Below are 26329 nucleotides of genomic sequence, written 5' to 3'. Positions count from 1 at the left end.
AATGCTAGAGGTTTTGCATATCCAGATGCTGCCATCCTATTTCAAAGGCCACATATGTAAAACCATGCAAAAGTATTCCTGTGCCATGCAAATATACCTCTCTCAATACCATTGTAAGTGGCCATGTCGCTTTTCCGTGTCCATGATGTCATCTGCCGGAAGATCACTTGTGGGAGGCAATGCAGGTTGTGTGTATAATAGAGAAAGGCATTTGACAGCTTGCCAAAACAACCCCAGAGGAAAGCAAAAAACGACCTGCTGGATTTTCAAAAGCAAATCGTCATCATCTGCATCTACATGGAGAAGGAGGGATCAGCCGTAGTCTCTGCCCCGGACCTCACACCAATGTAGAGAGGAAATGTTTTAATTGGAATATATATTGATACATCTACCCACATAACTAATTTGCCCCCGTCTTCCCCCCCCCCCTTCCTCCCAATTGGATTTGCATCGTGAATGCTGCCATGAATTCAGCAGAGCAAACCGTTACATGGCTTATTACTCTGGGGGTCTTGGAATCGCCGAAAAAGACCATCTCGGATCCAGAAGGATTTTTGCAATCGTCTCTGAAAGATGGTGTGGTCCTGTGCAGACTGTTGGACCGATTGCGCCCTGGTTCTATCGATAAAGTAAGGACATTTACCATTCTTACCCGCTCCCAGCTACAGTGCGTTGTGTTTTTGTCGCGTAAACCCAATCGATGGCGTCAGGAGAATACAAAATATCCCCCTTTATGGCCCCGTCTCGGTAAATGTTTCTTTTTAGGTCATGTGTCTGGTAGTTATTGTGCTCCTACTGCAGGCTAACTGATACAGCACAGATGTCAATAACGCAACGCGAGAGGGATTACCGTATTAGACGCTAACAATAGGTGCTATTATGTATCATAGGTACAAACTATATCTAAAATATCCATAAATCATTGAATGTGAGAAACCCCTCTTAAGAACCGATGCTGGTTCTAACACTGGGAAATATACCCTTTCAACATTTTTTTTTAATTTATGAAATTGCACTAGACAGGAACATAGGGAATGTGTTTTAACATGATTTTAAAAGAACGGAATCCCCCTTTTATGTTGCTTTATTTACTTCGAGGTGATGCGCTGACAGAGGACAGAATTGCGCCAAATCAAAATCGACTATTGATTTTTTTTTTACGTGTAGAGGGGATACGATCCCACATGAGCAGGCCGCCATTGACTGGAAAAGCGCACACAGTATGTGACGACCCTCGGAAATTTTAAAGGAACAGTTCCATTTTTGAGGGTACGACTGTCTACCAGAAGGTCAGACCGCATGTGTCAGACTTGTTTGTTGTGCTGAACAATTGAGCTTACTGTTACGTTTTTACAGTAGCCTGTATTACAGTCTACAAACAAATTGCTTTGATGTAGGCTATCCTTACCAACAGGTTATTAGGTTTCTTCTTGGAGCTCAATGGACGTTCTATCAGTATTGGTCTTTAATTTCCTCGATATCATGTACTGGGTCTTAACGAGAAATGTACCTGAATAATCTCTGGAATGCAGTTTTGTGATTTTATCTTCAATAACGACAGGTGAAATTACTCATTTTATTGCATGAACATTGCATTAAACAGACTTAATGAACAATGAAACAAAATTGTTGGAAAAAAGGCTAAAGCCTACATCATATGAAAAAAGGTGAGATTTAAATTTGCATTTGCTGCTAAAAACAAGAGGATGTAAGATCCTTGTGTACAGCACACAAATGCGGAATGAAACTTTACAATAATTAATGCCATTAATAGAGGCTTCTTGCTTTGGTCATTTTGAGGGCATACCTCAGGTAAAAACTAGCCTAGGGTAAATAATACCTGTCTTTTTTTAACAATTAAAATCCTTTAAACATATCAATCAAATCCATTTTAATATCACAAAAGTACATCGTCATCCATGCATCCAGATATTAACTTTTATTATTGACGAATCCTTGTGTGTTAGAAGTAGGAGATGCACAAAGATGACAACAATATAAAGTAGAGAAACTCAATGCAGTCCAGCATCCATCTGTAACAGCAGAATCTACAGTGCCCACCAATTGTGACAGCAAAGTGATAACTATTATTTTTGGTTTAGAATCAGGCTATTTGTATTTGTGATTGTGGGATTAATGTGCCTTCACAGATGAGATGATGACTTCCGGAGCATCTGCAGTTTCTATTTTTTTTTGCCACACTTAAACTTAGGTGAAGGTTTTGGTTCGGTCTGATTTTTTCTGGAAATTGTGTTCCCCAAATCCTCTGCCTGAGTTTTGTCCTTCTGAGCAAATTTGGAAACATGGTGAAAGATTCTGGCTTCACATCTGGCTCATTGGTCTTTGAAGGCACTGATGGCAGCGGCAGAATGAATTCTGAAATATTTCCGCTGAATATGTAGAGGAAGGTCGTGCCCTGTGCCCATTGCTTGCTGGGATAGGCTCCGGCTCCTCCGCGACCCTGTATTGGATAAAGCGGTTGGAAAATGGATGGATGTAGAAGAAGATACTTACGTAGTTGTTGGGCAGCACTTTACCAAGCAGCATGACCACAACCTAAAACATACAGCCCATGCAACAACTTTTATCATCGGGAGAAAAAGAAAAGTCCTAGACTGACCAAACCAATATCAAGCCATGTTTCCAGCTGACCAGCATTTTGCATGATGACGAAAAAGTTCCGAACAAAAAAAGTCCTAACACCTCAGGAAAAATCAAGAAACCTGAGTTACTGGAGCAAAGGCTTAACGAAGCACCTCAGATGATCACGCAGATACCTGGGTGATCTCAGTGGGTTGCAGGCCTAATGTGGTCATTGTCTCAAGGGGCAATGCTGATAGTACTGTATGTACTGACTTTTACACTCTGAAATGTACTTAAAGTGAATGTGTCCCAATACCTTTGGTCCTTTGAAATCACAGAGTTAAACAAAAAGTATGTTTTTCGCACTAATATGACCACGTGTGCGTATGGCATGATCTAAAAATAAAATGTATAGTGTATTACATTGTATGCATCTCTCATATTAATATCCTGTTCTCAAATACAAATTGCTTGACTGTAAAGCAAAAGCAATAGCCTTGACTGTGCTGTCCTTGTGTTTTGGGGGGACACTGCAAGTATTTTTTTCCCAATAGCTCTGTTCATTTTTCACAATTCTATTACTTTTATATGTATAATGTTTCAGATTAAGGTAGAATTTAATGGGATTTAGAAAAACCAACAACAACAAAGTGGATGGATGGATTTCAGACACAGGCAAGCTCGAAACTTGAAAATCAAATCTACACGTATACAAATATTGCATAGGAACGAAAAACGTTTCTTGTAATTCTATTGCGAAGGCCAGGACTAGGAAATTCAAGTTTTTTTATATATATATAAATATATTGATTTGATTCGCATTTGATTTTTAAAAAAAAGGGTGATCTCTATAATAGATGCGCACGAATACTGTACGAATGGCCTAAATAGATTTTACATGCCAGTGAGAGACGGCTGAAGTTGCGCATTCACCATTCACAACAGCCAGAGCCTTTTTGTCCTCGCCTGCTTCATGCGGTGAAGTCCCCTCTGCTTTCCCTGCTGGTGTGTTGTTGTGGAATCATATCAGCAGACGTCATTTCCTTTCTCCTATGTCCACTTCCCGGTAAAAGAAAAATGATCTTTTCCAAGGAGAGATGCTACCTGAAATGAATAGCAGTATAAAGAAAACAGAGAACATATAAGTGGGTTGCGATAAAGATACAAACTCGAGAGTTACACCTGGCGAATAGAGACACGCATCGGGATTAGCCTCACAACTACCCCTCATCTCCCTGCACAGATTTACCAGGAAGCGAGGAACGATAGCGAGTGTCTGAGCAACATCAGGGAGTTTCTCAAAGGCTGTGGTTCTTTTCGAGTGGAGGTGAGTTCCTCTTAATTTTTTTTTTCACACGCCCTAAGTTGGCATACTGCTTTTTTTTGTGTGTCAACAACATGTGTGCAAAGGTCTGTTTTATTGTTCACACTTGCGCTGGGACATCGACACAATAGCAAAACACGTACAGGACGAGGGTATTGTCCCGTGGATGGAAGGACTTGAGACTGAGACTGATTGTAAATTGTTGGAAAGAATAGAGACAACTGCTCCTTCGAAGATCCATCGATGCATCTGCTGCAGATCTCTGTTGATCTTGAGGTAGTTTGTAAAGCATTATCAAAAACGTGATGATACATTTCTGTGTGATGCATTGTTGTTAGGAGAAGCTATTGGATGCTTTACGCTGAAAATGTATTTTTGTTCCCTGTGACCGTCTAGCCTGTGTTCGTTTTGTATATTTGATGTTAAAGCTTAGCCCTGTTATTAAGTTGTCAAGATTCACTGGTTTCGGCATGTCAGGATGTCTAGCTCTCAAAGTGACGTACCATATGTGCTTTGAATGCATGGAAGCCTGACTTTATCACTGAGTTTATAATACCAAACCAATTCAGAAAAGGAGTTGGCCCATGCCAGATCCCACGTGTGAGCCTCTGAAGCTCCAGTATTCTTTAAGTGAACTGCTTTCCAGTCTGCGTTCTACCTGAATGGCCTGGATCGCCAGTGAGCACTGCAGCCTCCAGCTCTTGGGCCCTGGGTTTGATTCCAGCTGTCTGTGTGGAGTTCACATGTCCCCTCTGGGACTGTGTGGGCTTTCTCCAGCCATTGTGGTTTCCTCCGAACTCCCACGCAGATTAGGTTTGATTGGCTGCTCCAAGCTGTCTCCCAAGGTTCTGACCCCATTCCTGTTAGCTGACTGTGGCTGACAATGTTGTATGTCAGTCACACATGGCATGTGTTGTACTGTACTATATGTACTGCTGGTAATGTACTGCATTATGTTCTTCTGCAACAAAGATGCATCTCACCAGTTTTAATCGCCTTTAAAGACTGATCTGCATATCACATATGTATTTATTAGTTCAGGTGGGTAGCTGCGTTAGCATACGTAGGCTACAAAGGAACAAGTAATAGGTTTATTCCATGCTGAAAAGAGATGAAAGAAAACAGTGTTTCGGCTGTGGAGCCTTCTGTCTCACCCGATGAAGGCTCCACAGCCGAAACATTGTGTTTTCAACATGGAATAAACCTATTACTTTTTCATATGTATTTATTTCTGCTTATTTTTAATTGTTTGTTAGTACAGACATTAGTAGCATTTCAGCTGCTTCTCTGAGTGATAGGTATATGATGTATCAGGTATTATTTTTAATTATTTTGTACCCGCCATCATGACTTACCCTATACTGTGTAGATGGGTTTTCCAGGCCTGGAGGAAAACAGTTTCCATTGTTTTTTTATTTTATTCCAGCACCTCTTTGTCTCTTTGAACTAATTATTTGGCCTAATCACCTGTAAAAAAATCACCCCTTTTTTTAGTTAAGTTGCTATTTGGAAACTTCCTGACAAACCCGTTCTGACCTTCAGAAAACATATGAAATATAATCCTGGCACGAATGTGAATTTAGAATAGGGTAAAAAAACATGTCTGAGCTTGAATATTTTGCCTTCCAAAGCTGAGGAGAGGATTGAAGATTGCATACTTCACAAAATAGTACTGCTTTTCCTTACAAAAAGGTAATTTCCTTTGGAGACAATAGAATACCGAAGGCAGTTTAGTAATAGGTAGTTAGCTCTGTTTGAATATCGTTTTTTCCTCATCTGCTTTGTTTGTGTGTAAGCATTAAGTGCCACTTAAGTAAAAAATAAGGGTAAATGTGATGCCAAAATATTAGCAAGTGCATGCTTAGCATTTCAGATGTTTACAGCACAGTAAAAATAATTAAATTCAGATATGTGTCTCCATATTACACCTTTTTGATTGATTATTGCAAAAAGACGAGTGGATATCAAATCTTTTTATATACATGGGAGAGATGGTTAAAGAGATTACACTGAAAATCATGTATTTAATTTTCAGAATGTTCCTCTTCGCTGGGAAAACTAAGTGCCCTTTCTATTTGCTGTGTCAGTCCATCCAGTAAAGAAGATTTAGGTTGTTGCCTTAAAGCATTTGTTTCTAGGTAATTCAAAATGTTTACAGTAATTATAGTTTTATGCTCTGTTTAATGCTCTGTCATTTGATTAGATTGTGTGGCTTTTCAATGTAGCACTTTTAGGAACTATCTTCCACCTTAAAAAAGAGTTAACCGGTACTCACATAATGGCTCCTAGATCGCTGTTTTCTGAAAGCCTATGTAGTTGTGAATTTTTTGTATGCAGGATAGATATTGACAAGGAACGCAGATGAGGCTACATCATACCTGAAGCCCTGCAGGTGATTGTGTGGGGTTTTTGAAACAGTGGCGAGGCTGTTAAAGCTGTTGCCATGCAGCTTTGAGATCCTGGGTTCGATTCTTGATAGCGATGCCTTCTGCATGGAGTTTGCATGTTCTTCTCTGGTTCCCAGGGGTTTTCTCTGATGTCTGTGAATGGTCTCTTGGTGTGTGCCGTGTGACAGACTGGGGTCCCATTCAGCACGTCGACCTGCCTTGCACCTGCCGTGCTTCAACAACAGGCCTTGGTTTGCCAAAACCTTCAGCAGCAATGAGCATCTTTCTAATTATAGATGGAGGAAGGGCTGTTTTCTTTTTTTTCACAACTTTTAAGCAATCAGATTAGTTCCACTGCAGTCCCACAGACGTCCACGCCATTTTTCTTCGTTTTAACAAGCAATTCTCTGTTTTAGGTATGTGAAAAATCGGTTTGTTTCACCGGTTAAGGGGTGTCTACGATGTCCGTTAAGGGACCTGACATATGGTCGGGAAAAGTTTTAGGAGGCTGTGTCCTGACAATTGTGCCCTTTGCAGTCTGTCTCACAAAGCCAGCTGTGGAGAAAGCAGACAAGCTCTCTTTTGTACTTTCGTCGAGCGGGAGCTGAGATGGTAATTCTTTAGACCTCATTAATTCAACTAGCAGTTCCTAACACTGAGGACATTTCAGAAACGGACCGGAATTTAAGGTAGAGCAAAGAAACTAGAAGCAAGAGCTCTGATAAATTATCTTTCTCCCGAGAAGTGGGTTTTAATTCATAACCAAGTTAATGAGCACCAGGAATGTCAATGGTCCATCTTCTTGTCTTTTTTGAAAAAATAGAGAGCTGACTTTTTTCTTGTTCCAAGAGTAATTCCAAAATGGGTATACAGTAGCAGAGTGTATGGGAGGACAGATAGACAGATTAAACCTCTTAGCCCTGGCATCAGAGGTTACTGTTCTGTGACAAGCTGAGGGAGCATTATGGGGTCGTTTGTCCTGTGGAGCATATGTTTGTGAGGAAACGTTTCACATTAATAACTCAGTAGGTTTAGGAAGTATTGTGATTGAAAGTGGCTGTTGTTAGACCCATCCTGGGTTCTTTGAAGACAGTAGTAGTTCAGGTGGGTAGCTGCGTCAGCATGCGTAGGCTGCAAAGGAACAAGTAATAGGTTTATTCCATGCTGAAAAAAAGAAGAAAACACAACGTTTCGGCCATGGAGCTCACACCTGAAGAAGGCTCCACGGCCGAAACGTTGTGTTTTCTTATTTTTTTCAACATGGAATAAACCTATTACTTGTTTCTTTGAAGACAGTATAGCTTCTGAGCTGCACAGGCTTCAGACACTATTGATTAATTGTTTTTGAAGTTTGTTAGGATTTGATGACTCTAAAGCCTTTAATATTTTAAAAATCTGAATATGAGTCTTTCTGAACGACCAGTTTGGTTTGTTTTTATTGGTTGGTATGATGTGCTGTACCTGAGCTGTGGAAAACTCTCAGCACAGAGCCAAGCCGACGTTTATCTTCATATCAACTCTACCGGTGGGACTGTGTCCAGGGTTAGCTTTGACAGGAACTTTGCTACTCCTGGCAGTGTCTAGGATCTTGAAATCGCCAGTACCCTACCGGCAGGCTTAACAGTTTTGCGCCTGCATGTGCAGTTCTCTGTTCTGTAAGGAGTTGGCCGCGAGTGAGGGATCTTTGCCTGATGCGCTGTCAGTAGTTTGAAAACATGCAGCAGTCTCCCAGTGATGGCCTAGTTACCTGGGTGCTCTTGCTCCTGTATGGCGCTGTGTAGCTCACAGCCTTTGAGGCGAAAGGGATCTCAACGATGGGCGTGCACGTTCACTCATCTTGACCAGTAGGGGGCGCTCACCCTGCGGTCTTGTGGGTCCTGATGCCCTAGTATAGTGATGGGGGACACTATACTGTAAAAAGGTACCGTCATTTGGCTGAGACGTAAAACTGAGATCCTGGCCTTTACCAATCATGGCCTCCTAATAATCCCCATCTATGAGCTGGCTTCATCACTCTGTTCTCCTCCCCACTGAGAGCTGGTGTGTGGTGAGCGTTATGGCACACTATGGCTGCCGTCGCATCATCCAGTGTGGGGCAGCACACTGGTGCTGATGGAGAGGAGTCCCCATTACCTGTAAAGCGCTGTGAGTGGAGTGTCCAGAAAAGCGCTATATAAGTGTAAGGAAATGCTGATGATCATTACTATCTTGTGAAGGTGCTCAGTCTGTAGTGGTGAGCCAGTCTCTTCAACAGCTGATGACTAAAAATTGGGATGGCACAAAACAGACCAGAATATTAATGATTCCAAATGAGAACAAACAAGAATAACAAACAGTGTAGAATGAAGCTGCCAGCTGATGACGGAAAGCAAGGCATTTTTTTTTATTCCAGCTAGGTAAGAGCTAATTTGCAGTTCCTTACAAATATCGTTCACTTCCAGTTCATTCCAGGTCACCCATGCGAGTCCTGTTTGGCACTCGGCATCACTGTTACTTGCAAGGCTAGGTAAAAAAAAAACACTTCAGGAAAGCTTGGGAAAATTTTTCTTTAGCTTTAGGCAGCAATTAAGAACAAGCCCTTAAAAACTATTACCGTGGAATTGTTTTTTGTGGTTTGAGTATCAGGAATAGAACATTGTAAGCAGCGTGGCTTAATAAAATGGGTTTTGCTGTTAATTGGCCTCGCAAATTGTACTGCTTGCGAAAGCTATTGTCTTTGGTGCATATTTTCTGTGTAGTAACTTGCCCTACTGACTGCAGTGTTTTTTTGTGTTTTTTATTTAAACCTACCATAGCCCAACTACAAACATTAAGATAAGGCCCAGATACAAGATTATAATGTCATTATTTATAAGATTATATTACACGTGTCCACAAAGTCACTGATAAAGGCAACTGAGTAGACTTCTTCAGTATAAATAGGGAAACATAAACCAGAGGATACAGGTGGAAATTAAGGGAAAGTGCATTTAAAACTGAGAACAGGAGGCACTTCTTCACACAAATGTTTGTGGGAGCCTGGAATAAACCATGTGGTTGAAGCCGTTTCCCTACCTTCCTTTAAGAAACATTCGAGTGATACCTTGGATCAATAAACTACTAACTACCAAAACAGCCAAGTTGCGCCGAATAACCTCCTTTAAGTTTTGTAATCACATTTTCATGTTATTATGTCTCTTGAAAGGACCTTGATTTGTGCATCCATATATACACTGTTAAAATCTGGTTCTATGTATTTGATTGTGTTATTGCATACAGCAAACTATATGCGTTTTTACCAAATCTCTAGGAGTTGGGACTAGATGATGTAGCACTGTAATAGCATACACACTGCTTCTGCTAGAGAAGAGGTACAGCTCATGTAAAACGCGAGGTCACTTTCTCACACTCAGAACAGTTTAAGGTCCATATAAACTGGAGGTAGAATCTGACCAGATTTTAGCACTCCAGTTGCCCGTTTGCCTGACGTAAACTCGCATTACTCCCCAGCATCGAAGCTGTACCAAAGTACAAATACAGATTGCAGACAATATTAACAGGCGCTGTGTAAGTAAGGCAAACCTGGTAACATTTGTCTGTTAATTTCGACATACCGTATGTGCAAAGGTGTGTTTCACCCTTTCATATACATTCATGAATTTATGTTGGAATTTAAATAAAATAATAGTCTGCCATGAATAACTGGACAGTGTGGAGGAGAGACTCTTGTTCAGGCATCTTAAATTATCATGTAATTACAGTCATGCATTTCAAGTCTTGTTAGATATGGAAGCTGCTCTTCACACATGAATTATTTCTTATACCTTGGCATGTATTATTAAATTAATGAATACAATTATTTGCATAATTTGCTTTAGAAAATGCTGGTCCTTTTCCTTAAAACAGAACTGCATGGTAGCACATACAATACGATTCGCTTGGACTATATCTCAGGATCTCTTAATTAAACTTAATTAGTTGGAAGTTTACCAAGCGATGCAGAGGTGAAATTAAAAATTCGGTGTTGATGACATTGGAGGTTAATGTTGTAAACCTTAATATAAGGTTTGGCTGTGAAAATATGTCAGTTCTCCACCCATAAACACTCGTCAGAAAGCAGAAAGGATTCATAATGAACACACCCTAAAGGAAAAAAATATATTTCCAAAGTCAAAACAAGGAACTTTATTTCCATTTAAGGGGCCTTCAGTTGTGGTGACATTAATAACACACAGACATGCATTCAAAGTCTACACGGTGTCCTCCAAACATATTGTGAATGCAAAGCCAAAAGAGTTATTTTTGCTTCATGCAATTTGAATTTGTGATCATGAGAATTATTATGAATCTTAAGTTGAATACATGTTTTTTTTAGGTTATTCCTTGTAAGCATTTGATTATATTAGGCCAAAAACATACTTAGTGTTCAGCTTGGGGATTTCAAGTGACCTTATGTATTAGGACACATTCACTTTAAGTACACACCGGCTCCATGTCCTTCTGAGGCAATAGCCATATTTAGTCTTCAACCCATTGAGCTCACCAAGCTATCTGTGTGATGATCTGAGGTGCTTTCTGCCATTCCTATATGCAGAACTGCAGGGGGTCAGCTACGATTTCAGGCTATAGTTTTAACGCTTTTCCCAACATTTTAAACATCTTACAGCTGTGAAATGAAACTCATTAACATCAATAGGCACGGAGTAGATCAGGGATGGACAGTTCAGATCCTGTTGTGTCTGCAGTTTTTCTATGGCACTCACACCTGAAGACAGGGGACGAGTTGCCAGTAATGAGCTTTTTAACTTGTTAAGAGCTGAGTTACTAAGGAAAACCTGCAGACACTGCAGCCTCTCAGCACTGGGATTGTCCACCCCTGGGATCAGTGCTAGATGACACCTACTGAGGTGCTGTACCGAGCTCTCAAAGTGCTGTATTCAAAAGTTCACAGAAAATGCTTTCCAGTCATTGACAATGGTCTTTAATTTGGCAGCTGCTGTCGTTGTTTGGTTTAGAGGATTTATCAATGATATCTCTTCTGAGCACTCTTTGATCATCTTACAGTATCTTCTTTAATTTGGACGGAGAGGTTCAAGGTTGTTGCCAAGTGGGGTGTTTTGTAGATATTCAGAGAGAGTAGATAACACTGCTTTCTCTGTGTTTGCAGAGGAATACTGGTGCGTTTGTGTGTACGCAGAGCCTGACCGTGCACACACTGTACTTAAGGGGACGTGGGAAGAAGCCGAACACACAAAGTGATTCTTTGGATTCCCTCACTGCTTTACTGTGTGTCTTCCGCAGAAAGACTGAGATACGGGGATGAGGTCTTCTTTTCATTTCTTTTACAGATGTCGATGTCTGCTTTTTTCATGATCACCCTTACTTTTAGTCCTAGGTGTGCAGTAGGTGAGTTGTTGGTATTTGCCAACTGCAATATGCACTTTGTGTGCAAAAGCTAAGCGGAACATCATTGTTCCCTGTGTGTCAGATGGGATCCTTGGAAAGTGAAGAGTGGGATTCGTGCTTCCAGAAAAATGAAGAATTAGAATTGCATTACTGAATAGGGTTTTCGGGGTGATCATGCACAGCTAGATGGTCACATTCCAATAAGCTCCTTTTTTGCCCTCCCCATATATCCATAATTTTGTCTGGATATCCTGCGGAATCCTCTGTGTGTGAATCCCGAGGGTCTAAGTGATGATTAGGAAGGAGACAGCCTCTTCCCAAGGTTCACAGGTCGGGAAACGTGTTACACAGACGTCCATTCGGGGGGGACTGCTGCCTGAGACTGAGCAAGCTTCCTCTTCCCCCGAGCATCTCTGTCCCCAGCTTGATGTTGGCTGAGGCTCTGGGGCCGATCAATGAGGCAATTCATGAGAAGAGCACAGTCCTTCATTCTCTCAGACAGGGCTTCGCTGCCTGGGTCAATTGGGATGAAAGCTGAACCATATCAGGCAAAAATGAAGACGTTAATTACTGTCTCCAGAGAACTGACAAATTCCAGGACAAAATAAGTGACTTGGAGTACAGATCATGCTGCATTATTCTACTGGTTAGCCTACCTGGAGATTTAGAATGAGAAAATTCTAACTAGTATTTCCAGAAGATGCTCTCTCTCCGGTTCCCCAAACTCTCCTCCTTCCTGCCATCTCCTGTCGAGATCAACAGACCACTCTGTGTTAATGGTTGGTCTTCCAGTTTTTGAAGATTACTTGCAAATTGCAAGTGCAGTATCTTTTTTTAACACTGAAGACAAGTTCAGAGTTGGCTCAGCCTTCTAAGTCTAGTCGTAGACAAACAGGTTGTGCATCTGCTTTGTGCTAAAAAGCTCTAGTTTCTTTTTGTGCCTTGTTTTGAAAATCCACTGGGTTCAAAATCCAACTAGTTGATTGAGAAGTAAATTGATTGCCTCTTATGTGACCTTGTAAACAAGAATCTAGAAAAAAGCACTCCAACATAGTAAGTCTTAAAAACAGCTACTGCACAAGGCTGACATTCTGCTGTGTCTTCTGTTTTGAGGATAGATTTAATTACCTCAAAAATAAACCATTCCAATATTTAAAGACTGAATTATTTTTAAATGGCAAGTGACATTAAAGTGACGTTAAACCTGTGCGTTGCCACAGACTGAGAAAACTAATGATAAAACACTGAAATATCATGCATCTCATCACAGTGGCACACAAGGAGACAGCCACGTCTAACATAAAGTGAAATTGTACTGTGTTCACTACTGAACCATTTCAACATGAGGTAAAATCTGGATTTGAGGAGTGTTTATAGTTACTGAGGGGTTTATTGTGAGGACTGTTGGGGAGGAAGTCCTATCTTTTCAAAAAGCAGTTGAAGAATTCAAGGCAGCCTGTTGAAAATAATATAAATTAAAAGAGGAAATGTGACCAAGTTTGCCTGGTAGGCTTATACTGTATGTGGTGTTTATGACAAAAGGCAGACAGATTTTTGGGGTTATAAATTAAGGTAAACAAAGTAACCTAGCCATTTTTAAAACATCCTCATTCTAACTTACCAAATGGGAAGTATTTTGCTGGGGATGTAGGAGACAACTCATGATATCATTACAGGGTCTTGCATTCTGAGTTGTCCTCGATGTCTGAGAAAGACAACATGCTCCCTTTTTTCCTGACTTTTAATAGGGTAACAACAATATTATTATTAACAATATCATTTTTTCATTTTTCTGTTTTCATATATTTCTGATGCCAGAAACGTTTGACGCTTGGATATTATTTTCCCTTGAAGGCTCTCATTATGAATAAGAGAGCACTGGATCTGTGTCAGGTCAACACAGTTCTTAAAATCTATGCACATATGTATATCAAACCTTTAGGTGGTGTAGCGTAGCTGTTTTATGGCCTTGCTAATGACCAAGAGAAACCCTCGCATCAGCAACATCCCTGGCTTTTGCATTAAAAACAGTCTAAAGGAGTCAACGTCCTGCACACCCTGGTCAATTAAATTGAATAATGCTTAGGGACTTGGAAGGGCTAATGAAATGCACTTCACTGCATTTGAACATCGGCTTAGACACGAGATGAGTGGGGAGAATAGATCAGTTGACTTTGTGAAAAACAGATGGTCTCAGGACGTTCTTTTGAATGTTTTGGGGCTGTGTCCTTTCTCCTGGTTTGCATAGGCCTCAAGCAGGCACTACATTTGCATGCGCTGCTCATTCGAATAAGTAAGCTATGCGCATGGGAGAAACGCGCAGCCCTGTCTCTTAACTTTGTTGGGGTTGAACTTTCTGGATGAGCAGCCAATGACATAAGACCTGTAGAAACAGGACACAAAAGTAGGAAGCCTTAAAACTCAGCACATCCTGTTATTTTGTGAGTTCCAGCCTGGACTGACTATGGCGAAGCTGTTACCTCTACGGAACACTATGAAAGTTAGTCTTACTTTTATTAGCTTTTCTTTTTACAATGTATCATTCCTTACAAGATGAAAAAGTTGTTTTTTTTTAATACAACTTAGATAAAACAGTTAGAATGTGTTGTTTGAATAACAAAAAGGTCGCATTAAACTCCGGGTTACTGTGTATGTATGACGGTCTGTTGTTGGAGGTGGTCACACTGCCCTTTTGAACCTGAAGAGGGCCTTCATTGTGGCTGCTACAAGGATGTGCTGGGAGGTATAATAGGACTTCTGACAGAGGCTTCAAACAAGATGGATTTGGAAATATCAGACAAAGAAAGTTAGAGTATTGGTGCTCTACATTCACTACTTATTTTCTGTTGGGGAGACTTAATATGTACATCAGAAAAATGCAACCCAGGTTAATTATATTTTTATATGGAAATGAATGAAAGATGCATTATCTTGACTTAGAATAAATTTGCTTGTTTCCTTTGCTTTGTTAACATTTGGCTTCCTTCAACAGTGCGTTGAAGGGAAAGTCTGCTTCCAGATTATACTGTAGCTGTGTCTTAGAACTATATTCTGCAGTCTTCTTCTAGTTCAGAGTTCATAATTTCTACACGTAAAATGAACTTATCCCCCTTTCCTTCTCTTCAGACATTTGATGCCAATGACCTTTACCAGGGTCAGAACTTCAGCAAAGTCTTGAATTCTCTGGTTGCGCTAAATAAAGTAACAGCAGGTAAGTAGGCTCAGTTTTTGAATGCTGGTGATCAGTTACTCTTTGTCCCTGCTCATGGTTTTCCTGCATAGAATTACTGCTTTCTAATTGTAATCGCAGTAGCAGGTAGGGTATGAAGGCTTTTTGAGATGGGAGGCAAAATACAGTGGAGAATTTAAACCTGAAATGCATGCATGTATTTAATAAATACATATAGTTCAATATGCATTTTATATTTAATGTATACTACCTTTCTGGACACACGTGCATAAAATGCAATGAATCTATATTGCAAAACACATAGAAATGAATGTGGATGTAATTTGTATAATTTGTATCATTCATTTATTGGTGTTTCATGCAGAATAGCTTTCATTGAGAAGGCCTGTAGGTGCAAAGCACAGGACACTGCAGTGCTGATGTCTTTATTTCCTCACCTTTCAACTCTTCAGACTTGTCTTCAGAACTGACACTGATTTGGGCGACTGCTGGTGGTCATTAACTTGCAAAGATAGTAAGCAGAAGGAGCAGCAAAGCAGCTGTTGTCAAGGCGTTCCTCTAAGGGAGCTGAGCATGACATCTTTCTTGTTGCTGTGAGCGGGCCGGGTGAAGGGCTGTCCTGTGAACGTCTTTCTTGTCGTCCTGTAGACATCGGTGTGGGAAGTGACTCTGTATGTGCTCGTCACTCCTCCTCCCACCGGATCAAGTCCTTCGATTCCCTAGGTTCCCAGTCCTCCCTCAGCAGATCCTCCAAGCTTCTGCAGAACCAGTATCGGAGCCTGGTAAGTCCCAGCGGCGATGAAAATAAAATGGTGAGACGGCGACCGGAGCTTCAGTCTGAGCATTGGGACTGCAGCTTGTGAGCTGCTGTTCCCTTGTGTCCTCTTTTGCGCCCGCAGTCGATTTTTCTCCCAAGTGTCCTCTTTCTTTCGGCCCTCAGGACATGACGGACAACAGCAACCACCAACTGGTGGTGAAAGCACGCTTCAACTTCCAGCAGACCAATGAGGATGAGCTTTCCTTCACTAAAGGAGATCTCATCCATGTCACCAGGGTGGAGGAGGGAGGCTGGTGGGAGGGCACCTTCAATGGAAAAACAGGCTGGTTTCCCAGCAACTATGTCCGGGAAATCAAAGGCAACGGTATGTGCCCCTGGCTGACTTTTGTGTGGCTTTTACCTTTTTTTTTGCCAGATAATTATTTTCCAGTAAAGGATGTAGCAGCAAAGGAAGAGGAATGCATATTGTGAGGTTATGATTTTGGTAAAAGGGCAATGTAGGAACAGGTAAAGGTTTATTCCATGCTGAAAGGGAAAGAGCGTTTCGGCTGTGGAGCCTTCTTAAGGTGTCCTTAGACAACCTGAAGAAGGCTCCGTAGCCAAAATGCTGTGTCTCTTTTCTTTTCCTTACCACACGGAATAAACCTGTAGGTGTTCCTTTGCAGCCTACGCATGTCTCCCCAGCTACCTACTTGATATTTCTACATATACCACTGAGCCCCCACTAATCACCTGACCAGCCTGCCAGTGTCAGCAAAAGATATATGAATGGTCCAGAGTTAAAGGTGAAAGGACAACAGAGTGCCATTCAAAAGCCTCTGTACTCTGCTGACCTCTGTCAATCTTCTGTCTGTTTTGTGGCCATCACATTGGCTTGAGAGTATTTTACAAAAGCTTCCAATGGAGTTAGTTTTTCTCAAAATAAATCAGCAAAAAATCAACACAAACAGCTCAAAAGACATGAGACATCAGGTAGGGTCATCATGTACACAGATGAAAAATATGAAGCTCTCATATTGCAGGCCAAGACTTCACTACGTTTTCCGAGTAAAGTATATCTCAAGGCTTTGTGCTGATTCTATAACTAAATTTAAATTTTCCTTGGAGAGTCAGCATGATGAGAAAAACCCTGCAGTGTAAGTTGCAAGACATTATCACAGTCCTACATTTATAGCCTCTTTAAAAGCAGTAAATTGAACTGCCTCGACCACATCAGACAAAGGTGCCAAAGAAAAGCCTGTAAAACATGTTTGAAAATTGCTCTGAGGAGACACATGCTGCTGTTTCGCAGTGTGCCTTTATGACATCTTATTTAAGGCGACGTGAACTGTGCGAACTGGATGTTATTGGACAGGGCGAGGGAGCAGGAAAGAATAACAGAAATTCATTAATCTGGTTAATCTTTCTTGTTTCATCTGATTGTCTTGTGAACCATAGAACAGTGCTGTATCAATCTGCTTTTTGGGTTTTCATCTTTTTTGTGAACCAATACCCATTCTCCCCACAATCCTGGGCTGGAGTAGTTGATACAAGCATTAACAGGAGTGATCCCGACAGATTGTTGCTGATTTAGAGGGTCAGACAATGAGGCTTTTTTCCCTGCACAAGTTTTCTACTGTACATACAGTATGATGTGCTTGTGCTGTGATTATCAATTTGTCTTTTAGTTCTATTTGGAATTTCTGAGTAGTTCTTTTTTAATTGGTGTTTTATTATGTAAAACGTCCAGTCATTCTTCTCCTTTAAAAAATGGCAATTTGAAATAAAATGTACATAAATGTTTTTTGCTATATATATTTTTAATTTGATAAACAACAGGAGATTTGTGTGTATGTGTAATATAAATAAACTAAGGGTGAGATTAAGAAGTCATTTTAAAAATCATGTGTTGGTAATATTTTTCATTTAGAAAAATGAAAATAGTCTTCAATTTGTCTGTTATCTTTACTGATATACGTATGTTGCCTTGAATTATCAAGGTTCTGCTGACATAGTTATTTATACCCCCTTTACATTAACTCCTACATTTTGTCAGGCCTATTTCCTTTTGTGTAAATGACCGTTTGCACTTATTTTAAAATACAAGCTTTGTATAATGATGAATTTTTAGATAGAGGTATGAATTTGCCTGACCTGATCATTTGTGTTACATCGTGTGGATGTTAAAATTGGGGGAATTTAAGGAGGAAAGGTTGTTCAGTGCATGATGTCAGATCCCTGTGACTAGCAAGTCAGGAAGGAAAGTAGTTAACAAAGACAGGACGTATTCATTTCTGTAGATAGAGCATCCTTTTCCAAACAAGGCTTGAGCCTGTCCATTGTTCATTGGCCCCGTTTTAAGTTACTGAATTCAACATTTTTGGGATGGAAGAAATAAAGTGAAACACCAGTTTTTTGTAGGTAGTAATGAGAAAGCCATATGTAAGGGCATCTAGGATTTTAAAATTCAAACTAACGACCAAGCCCTTAGTCAACTAAATTTGAGAAAACCTTTCATCTATTGTCATTGGCATTATGTAATATTAATACTGCTGAGCACAGAAATTAACATATCTGAAATGTCTCAAGTACAGTATATGAATGACTTTGCTGTGGAATGTTTTGATGACTTAACGTCTACTGTTTTCATTTTGATTTTCCGTCTTCAACCCTTCTGTGTCAGGTACTTCAGGATACACTTGGGCATAACTAAAGGCACATCAGCCAGAAGGGTCAAATTTAATAGTTATTTTTCTTCTTGAACTGACTTGGGGCAGAAGCTAAGCAAAGGAGATGGCCACTGCTCATGCTAAGTATGCCTCACATTTGCACTGCAGGCCAGCCTGCAGAATAAGAGCAAAACCTTCTGTTAATATGAATTGTAACAAAATCTGGTTGGACTCCAGTTTGGGCAACTTCTGCTTGGTGACATTAAACACCTACTGGGAATGCGCTCCTATATATACATTAATTTGCACCATCCCTGTTCTACGAGAACATAAAGGCAAATGGGAATCTCTGTTTGGGTTTCTAGCCAGTAATATACAGATAGATGCTTTTTATGTTGAGCATTTAATTAAAAAAAAATAGCAGTAAGATGCGTAGCATAGAATTGCTTACGGCTGGCAAAACTCATAAAAATCAACTGCTCGTCTCCCTTCCGCCCGTAGAAAAGCCGGTTTCTCCAAAATCCGGAACGCTGAAAAGCCCTCCAAAAGGCTTCGATACCTCTGCGATTAGCAAGACGTATTACAATTTGGTGAGTACCTGGTTTTTTGGATTATATGACACGTAGCCGATAAGCTCTCGAGCTGCTGTTGAGTTGAATGCATTCCAGCGGAAGTGATGTGCATTATTTTAAGGAATCCAGTAGTGTCTTCAGTCCTGTCTGCTGCTGTAGTTCTGAAATGAAAGGGTGCCGGAGGGAGTGCTGGTAGGAGAGCATGAAGCCCATTCCATGTGGTCTTTCCCTCCGGGAGTTACAAGTGTATGTGGAGGTCATGCTCCGCCACTGCTGATTAGATTTCCCAGCTTGACAGTCTGCCTGGGACACAATGAGGATGATTTGTTTTTTCTTCTTGAGGCTGACCCCAAAAAAATTCCCCTGCCAAGTTTCTTCTGTTGTGAACTGGGTGGTTTCAACATCTCAGAGAGATCAGCTCTGTCAGATACTATGTGTATAACTGTATATATGTGCAGGAAAAAGCTTAGGCCTGGGTGTGACCTCTTGCAGGTGACATAACATGGCACATTAATGTTATCCCCCCACCTAACTGCCTCACAGCAGGGTCGTTCTACAAGCTTGTGAGCTAACTAGCTGTCTGAATGAGCTAACTAGCTGTAACTAAACAATATTATGCTGAACAAGACTGTTTGATCACAAGAACTACTTTGAATATATACAGTAGTCTTCATCAGAGATGTGGGCTACCCATGATTCCACTCAAGGAAGAGCTTTGTGCTTGAAACACATTACTATTTGCTCTTTTCTGTGTCCATCGAGCTATCATTGTATTTCTTTTTGCTGTCGATGTGTTGTTCATTATTTTAGGTTCCTTGAAGTGATAAGAATTTTTTTTCACTTTGGAGATTAAGTGGCTTCTGCTCCCTTTATTATTCTTCACAAATTATATGTCTCACCAACTATCACGAGCGATGAATGGACACAGTTTTTACTAGAAAGTTTTTACCAACATTACTGGCTGTGAGCTACCAGACATCCAGGATGTCTACTCAGCTAGATGTCTTAAGAAGTCCAGGTCCATTCTCAAGGACCCCAGTGATCCAAATCACAAACTGTTTTCTCTCCTGCCGTCCGGTAAACGGTATCGAAGCATTCGAAGACTAACAGATTACGGAACAGCTTCTACCTCCAGGCAATAAGACTGCTAAATAGCCAAGCTGCAGTTTGTTCAGCAAATCACCCGTAACTGTAAACATACAGTTTTCATTGTATTCGGCATACTGCACCACTTGGACATAATGTATTGCATACAACATACATACTGTATTGTTGTGCATTTGATAAATAAACTTTGATTTGAGTTATCCTGTGCTGTATTACCTCGCAAGAGTATTTCACTATGGATTCTTGTGTACATGTTGTTGGTGTTCACGCATTTGTGTGGCCAGGCAGCACCACTTTGTGGCTGTGTACCGTTGTGGAAAACCATGAAAAATCTATAATTTATTAAAAGAAAACATTTTTTTTTTCCTAGAAACGCAGCTCTAATTGCTAGACTAGAATACATGTTCCCACAGGGCTTGCTTCAGTTCGTTAGGCTTGAAATAATGTATTAAGATGCCAGCCGTTCACACTTTAAGTTAATTTGGAAGTGGCCTGGAGTTCATTTTCTGGGTTCACTTCCTCATTTGTAGGGAACTCGCTTCACTTGTGTTCACACAGCAGTAATCGAGGAAGAAGCTTTTTTTGACCTTTTAAACTCAGTGTTTATCGTGTTAGTAACATTAGTCACACTGTCAAATCCTTAGGACCTCTTTATTTTAGATTTCATTTGGTGAAACTTATTTATCACCCTGCATTGTTCACTGCCTTTAATAAACCGTTTCTCTTTTGGCCCCTGACGCCTTTGTTTTTTGTGTGTTTTTCAAGCTCCATCTGCATGACCGAATTTCTGAAAGGACTGCTGTCTCCCGTCTTACCTATTTCATTCTCCTGGGTGTTGTTATCCACCGCATTCTCTGGAATAACAAGAAAATGTTTTTTCCTCAACTGTTAAATAATTCATTTCCTGTATGCAGATGAACCAGTACCTTTGTTTGGCCAGACAAACTGCACAACAAACAACACCTTTTCTAGTGGTCCAGTTTGGCTCTATTTGATTTGTTTGACTATCCAGCTTTGATATTTACATTGATTTCCATATAAACTGAAACATACTATGTAAATGACAGATGCCTGAAGACGTTGTATAGCACTAGGCCAGTCAAATTGATTCAGTTTTGGTTTGGAATGATACATTAGTTTCATATTTTCTAGCCTTTCCTTTCTACGAGAATTGAAAAATACCAATCAATTAATTTAGTTGTGTAAAATAAAGGAGATCACTTACAAAAATGTATAGAAAACAATATTCAGATGTGTCTGCATTCGTCATGGCAAGGGTGAGACGTGCCCATTCATTTGCAAGAGAATTATTTTAATTTTATTTTTATACTTTGTCTTTGTTCCTTGAGATGCATTTTCAGAAATAACACCTCTTTCTAAGGGCACATTGTCTTCGCCAGAGGTTACAATCAAAAGAGCAAACTTACCTTAATTCTTTTAGTTGACAGTACTTTACTAACATCAACATTTGTATATATTTCATACATATTACAATGAAAAAAGTAACCTCATAGCAGTATTTAATATTAATTACCTACTCTTTATCATTTTACTTATTCACTTAAAATTAAATCGTAAAATATATGTAAAATCCTTCCATACCATAAAGATTGGCCAAAAAAACTTAAGAGCGTTTTTGCCATCTATTTCTAGGCTTTCTTGCATAGAAGGAAAAGTTAAAAATGAGGAGATTTATAGGTAGAAATTAGTCTTTTAATTAATTATAGATTAATTCATAGAAATTAATTCCACCAGCCATTTATTTAAAAATGTTGAAAATTGGTTTTAGTAACAACAACAAGCAGTTTAAGAAGTTAACATTTGATGACAAACACTCTTAACTAGAATTAAAACCTTTTGACCACTAAGGGGTGTTAAAATGGAACCTGAAGCAGTCGCAGCTCTGAGATCAGATGTCTGAGCAGTCGGTATAGATCACTTTACACCCTTGGAACATAGTCCTTAACTTGGCAGTGTTTTCACCGTGGTAAATCATCCTGTTTGCAGGCACTTAATTTCTCCTATGTTGCTTTTTTTGTCCTCCATATAAAACAGGAGTGTGGCCTGTTTGGTACCAGGTTATGTGCTTGTAATGTCCCAGTGCAGGAGCAGCTGTACTGTATGTAGGCAAGTAGGTGTCTTCTGTGTCTCAGGAAATCTGCTGAATCGTTATGTGACCACTTTGTCAGAAGTTGTTCCAAGCCCTCTGACTTTAAGAGGCTTCACAGCTTTCCAATACTAGGGAAAGGGTGATGAGGCCTCCTGAAAGTGGCAGTTTCTGTGCAGGTGTTAAGTAGCTGCATTATCTGCCAAATGTGAGTAGACTGCCCCCATGAGACAATTCAAGCCCCGGGGGAGGTGATGATGAATGTTACATTAATCATGTGGGAAGGAAGGTGTGAAAGTTTGGTTTGGAGCTTCAACAGTCAGAATTCATCACTTCCACACAGCTGACAGTATGGACACTTCAGCATAACCTACACATGTGTAAAAGGAAAAGTAAAATGGTTTCTCTTTTTTGTTGAAGTCTAATTTCCTTTGTGTTACAAACTGAATACTTCTTTTATTTCAACCTGCGTCTGTTTACCCTCTGGGAACAGAACGTGTGCTGTGTTTCTAGCAATGGAGTAGAAAATGAAAGGATTCAATTTGTAAGCTAGGGAAACAGGATATTTCCACCCCTAGGCATTACACAGGCCTAAAACCTATTAAACACAAATACATTCAAATAAGCTCATTCGCAAACTCTTACTTCATCTTACTACTGATTTCAGGCCTGTGTTTCGTAAGATCTGACAAAAAATTGTAGTTTTTTGGTGTTATAGTAATTTTGCTGTCAGTTTTTACTGGATGACTGAAAGGAGAAGCACAGTATCTTTAATATAGTTGTGATCTGAGCTTTTTTCAGGCTCACAAAACAGTGAGCTGTGTTACAGTGCTTTGATTTTCTTGGAAAGTGCTCATAAATAAAATTATTATTATATTAGAAATGAAGGCTAAACCTTCTCTTTTATGTGATGGGCCTGCTCCACAGCACTTCAGCGTAAATGGTGCAGTGAACTGTGACAAAGACACCACAGGAGGCATTAATGGTTATTCAGTCACAAGGTTATAGTGTTCTTTGGAATTGCTGGTTACTGAACACTTAATTTGCCACATACTGACCGACCATAAAGAGTGCAGTGAGCTGGCTTCGACACTTTCTCAGAACCCTTCCACAAGGTAAATGATCACTGAACTAGCTTTCACGCGTATATGGAATGAACACTGCAGGATTCCTCCTTATACTACTTGTACTTTTAGTCCATTTTGGATGTTTTAATTGGTTCTTTTCTGACAACATTTATCTAGAACCTTTACAAGCAGTCAAGTCCCTTTAAAAATAAAATGCTCTGTATTTGAATTTTAGTTGGTACACAGTGAATTATGACGTTCCAAAATGTATAGTGGCTGCAGTATGGATGTCAGCGAAGGCCTCCTTTACTCCAGGAAGAAGGAGAAGAATTTAACACTGAAACTGTAGTTAGACTAATGTGGAATAATATCTGCCACTTTTGAAGTCTCTTCATTAGATGCGTACCCAGATGCCCCTGATCTAGGCAATTATTTAGCTCCATACTGATAATGTTGCCTAAATGTTGTCACAAAAGGGTTTGACATAATGCATGTAAATAAAGAGCTTAACAGTCGAGAATTGATGGCCTTATTCTGTCAGGCAGCATTTTTGTTTCTTATTTAGTTGTTATGGTTGACTGAAGAAAACAGGAAAGTGTCTTACTGCAAATTGTGCTCAAAGCTTTATACGTGCTAATGGATACAGGAGAATTCATCACTGTTGTTTCCTGTTTGGTTTGCTGCCTCCTGTCATTGAGGTCTCCAAAATCCAAACATTATACATCAGTTGTGATTTTCAAAAGACTTAAATTGAAAGGGTAATGAAGCTCATGTATTTTTTTAATAGAAAATGCTTCTGAAATGCTTAACCTGGAACCTAAAACGCTTCTAAGTCTTCTTGTCTAGAGTTTGTGGTGAAACCTCCTTTCACCCCAATTCACCCTGAATCTCAAGTACTGCTTGGTATGATGTTTAAAAAACATATTAAGTGGTAATATTCACTACACTACCTTTATAGCTAAATAACATTGTATGAAATGAATGGCGGCAACGTTTCACAATTAAATTTTCCTCTTCTGCAGGTGCTGCAGAACATTCTAGAAACGGAAGCAGAGTATGCAAAGGAGCTCCAGAATCTTCTATCAAATTACCTGCGCTCCCTACAGAGCACGGAGAAGTAAGCTCTCGCTGAAGCACAGTAGACAGTGCCTGGACACATTGTGGGCATAATCCGTTTGACCCCTCAGGGCCCTGGTTGTGGGTTTCGAAGGCTCTCCATCCATTCAGCTTTTTTTGGTATTGTTGGTACAGGAGAATGTATTGTTCAAGCTCGTTTCACTGATTCCTAGATGTCGGTTAGAATTTTGCCGCTGTCAATAATGAGCTACGTTGCCGTGGAGAATCTCACCCGCATGACTGTCTTCTCTGCTGTGGCATGATTGCAGCTGCCATGAACAGGGTTAAACCATGGCTTTCCTCCTTTCTGGTGCATCTCATTGGTTTCCAAGTGCTTTTACAGCTCTCCCTTGGGAAGATGTCCAATACACATAGGACATTGACTTCCATAACATCGTAACACATGATATCTTCTCACCTTAAAAAAAAATCAGGAACATTTTTCACATTAAGCGCCCTATCCTCGCAATAGCACTGGCCACACTGGGTGAGCGTTCAGTCACAGTAAGTCGTGGGTCTTCACCCCTGAAGAGAAACATGTTATTGCTCTCTGCGTTTTACCCTTGAGTCAGTCGGTAGTGGTTTTGTCTGTTTGAAATACATCTTCAATTGTAATACAGTACATTGTTATCATTGACTATGAGTAGCAACCACACAAAAGGTGATTCAGTGCTTCAACAAAGAAAAGCCAGAACATTGGAAGAAAAACCTGAAAATATAAAGCCTGCAAACAACATTGAACAAATCTGTGATATCATGCTTGCTTTGAATCCGATTGGGTCTATAGTACATACGTGTGGGACAAAATTAAAGTTTCAAACATGCAACATTAAGTAATAGTTGTCATTATATCATTTTTTCATCCTTTTTTTTAGAATGTATGCCCTACTGTTAGCCCATCTTTTTAAACAAAATGTATCTATGTGTACACACCTAGAGACACTCAAATATGAGCATAAAACATACATTCATACTAGTATTATACTAACCCATACATACAAGCATCCAAACTCATTTTTGTACACATGCAAATAAGATTGTACAAAATTAACATTTCAAATGCCTGCCAAGAATGCAACCAATGTTTTTTCCATTGTTTTTAATGGGAAATTCTCACCCTCGTTAAACATTTTCACATAAAATAGGTGTTTTTGAGAACGGTGTTATGTGATGAATTACTATGAAGAATGCTGGCCATCTTTACCTGCTGTAAGATTTTTCTGTAGGGCTTTGTGTGCTCACAGACACTTACAGATTATTAGTTTGTGATGACCCACATTACTGAGGCATCTTAAGAAGTATTCTATTACTGGTATCTGTGTACTACTCCGTTTATCGAGCAAAGATTTCATTCTTCGATGGGATCTGTTTGTTGGTTTTCATAAACTGAAACATTTTTGGAATGAAAGAACTCCTTTCTTTCCTGTTCCATTAACTCAGGTGTTAGGGGACTAACGTTCTGAATTGTTTTTAGTTCTTTCCTGCAATCCAGGTGTCATTTGCTTTCTGATTCATACAGGATAAGCTCTTCAGACATCACTCACATTCTGGGAAACCTGGAAGAAATCAGCACTTTCCAGCAAATGCTTGTCCAGACTCTGGAGGAATGCACAAAGTAGGTGTCCTTTGTTTAATTCAGTGTCTAGTCAAGGGTTCACCATCACTGGTTTATTTTGTGACAGCTGTTTTAAATTTAATTCTAGAGCCTTTTCCTGCAAAGATTTATTTGAAAGTAACAATCTGCTAGCCTTCTCTCTTGAAACACCGAGGTACACAAGTGAAATGTGGCTTTCAGTAAAGGGAAAGAGGGGACATCTGGTGTTCAGTTGTGGTAATGCAGCTATCCTGATGTGCATGAGCTGTTTCCTTTCTGTGAAGCAGTGCTGTTTAGATAACTAAGGATTATTTTTGGATTGAGAAAAATTAAAAATATTCTTTTTAAATTGTAAAAAGATTTGGTTTTCTAATTGTGTAATTATTTTTGTGGTATAAGAAGACCTTTCTCTTGCGTGTCCATTATACATTTCTTGCTTTCAATTGATAGAGGTGGAATTTGTGTAGAACC

At 39.9% G+C, this 26329-nt stretch overlaps 1 protein-coding gene across 3 annotated transcripts in view; it reads left to right on the top strand.

The window, feature by feature from the left end:
- Positions 1-431: 431 nt before the first annotated feature.
- arhgef7b (Rho guanine nucleotide exchange factor 7b) overlaps positions 432-26329 on the top strand; it is a 50795-nt gene continuing 24897 nt past the window's right edge. For 2 of the 3 annotated variants that reach the window (XM_088913613.1, XM_088913615.1), the window contains exons 1-8: positions 432-629; positions 3827-3910; positions 14806-14890; positions 15518-15651; positions 15810-16011; positions 18797-18885; positions 24171-24265; positions 25784-25879. In XM_088913613.1, coding sequence (XP_088769739.1) covers positions 465-629; positions 3827-3910; positions 14806-14890; positions 15518-15651; positions 15810-16011; positions 18797-18885; positions 24171-24265; positions 25784-25879 — 950 coding nt within the window. In that variant the 5' untranslated portion in view covers positions 432-464. Of the gene's footprint in view, positions 630-3826; positions 3911-14143; positions 14180-14805; positions 14891-15517; positions 15652-15809; positions 16012-18796; positions 18886-24170; positions 24266-25783; positions 25880-26329 lie in introns of those variants that run through there. The other variant, XM_088913614.1, reaches the window with a different exon arrangement.

The sequence above is a fragment of the Atractosteus spatula genome, chromosome 4 (assembly GCF_055471065.1).
Source record: "Atractosteus spatula isolate fAtrSpa1 chromosome 4, fAtrSpa1.hap1, whole genome shotgun sequence".
Taxonomy (NCBI): Eukaryota; Metazoa; Chordata; class Actinopteri; order Semionotiformes; family Lepisosteidae; genus Atractosteus; species Atractosteus spatula.
The sequence above is the reverse complement of the archived record's forward strand: the minus strand, read 5'-3'. Positions and strand labels throughout refer to the sequence as shown.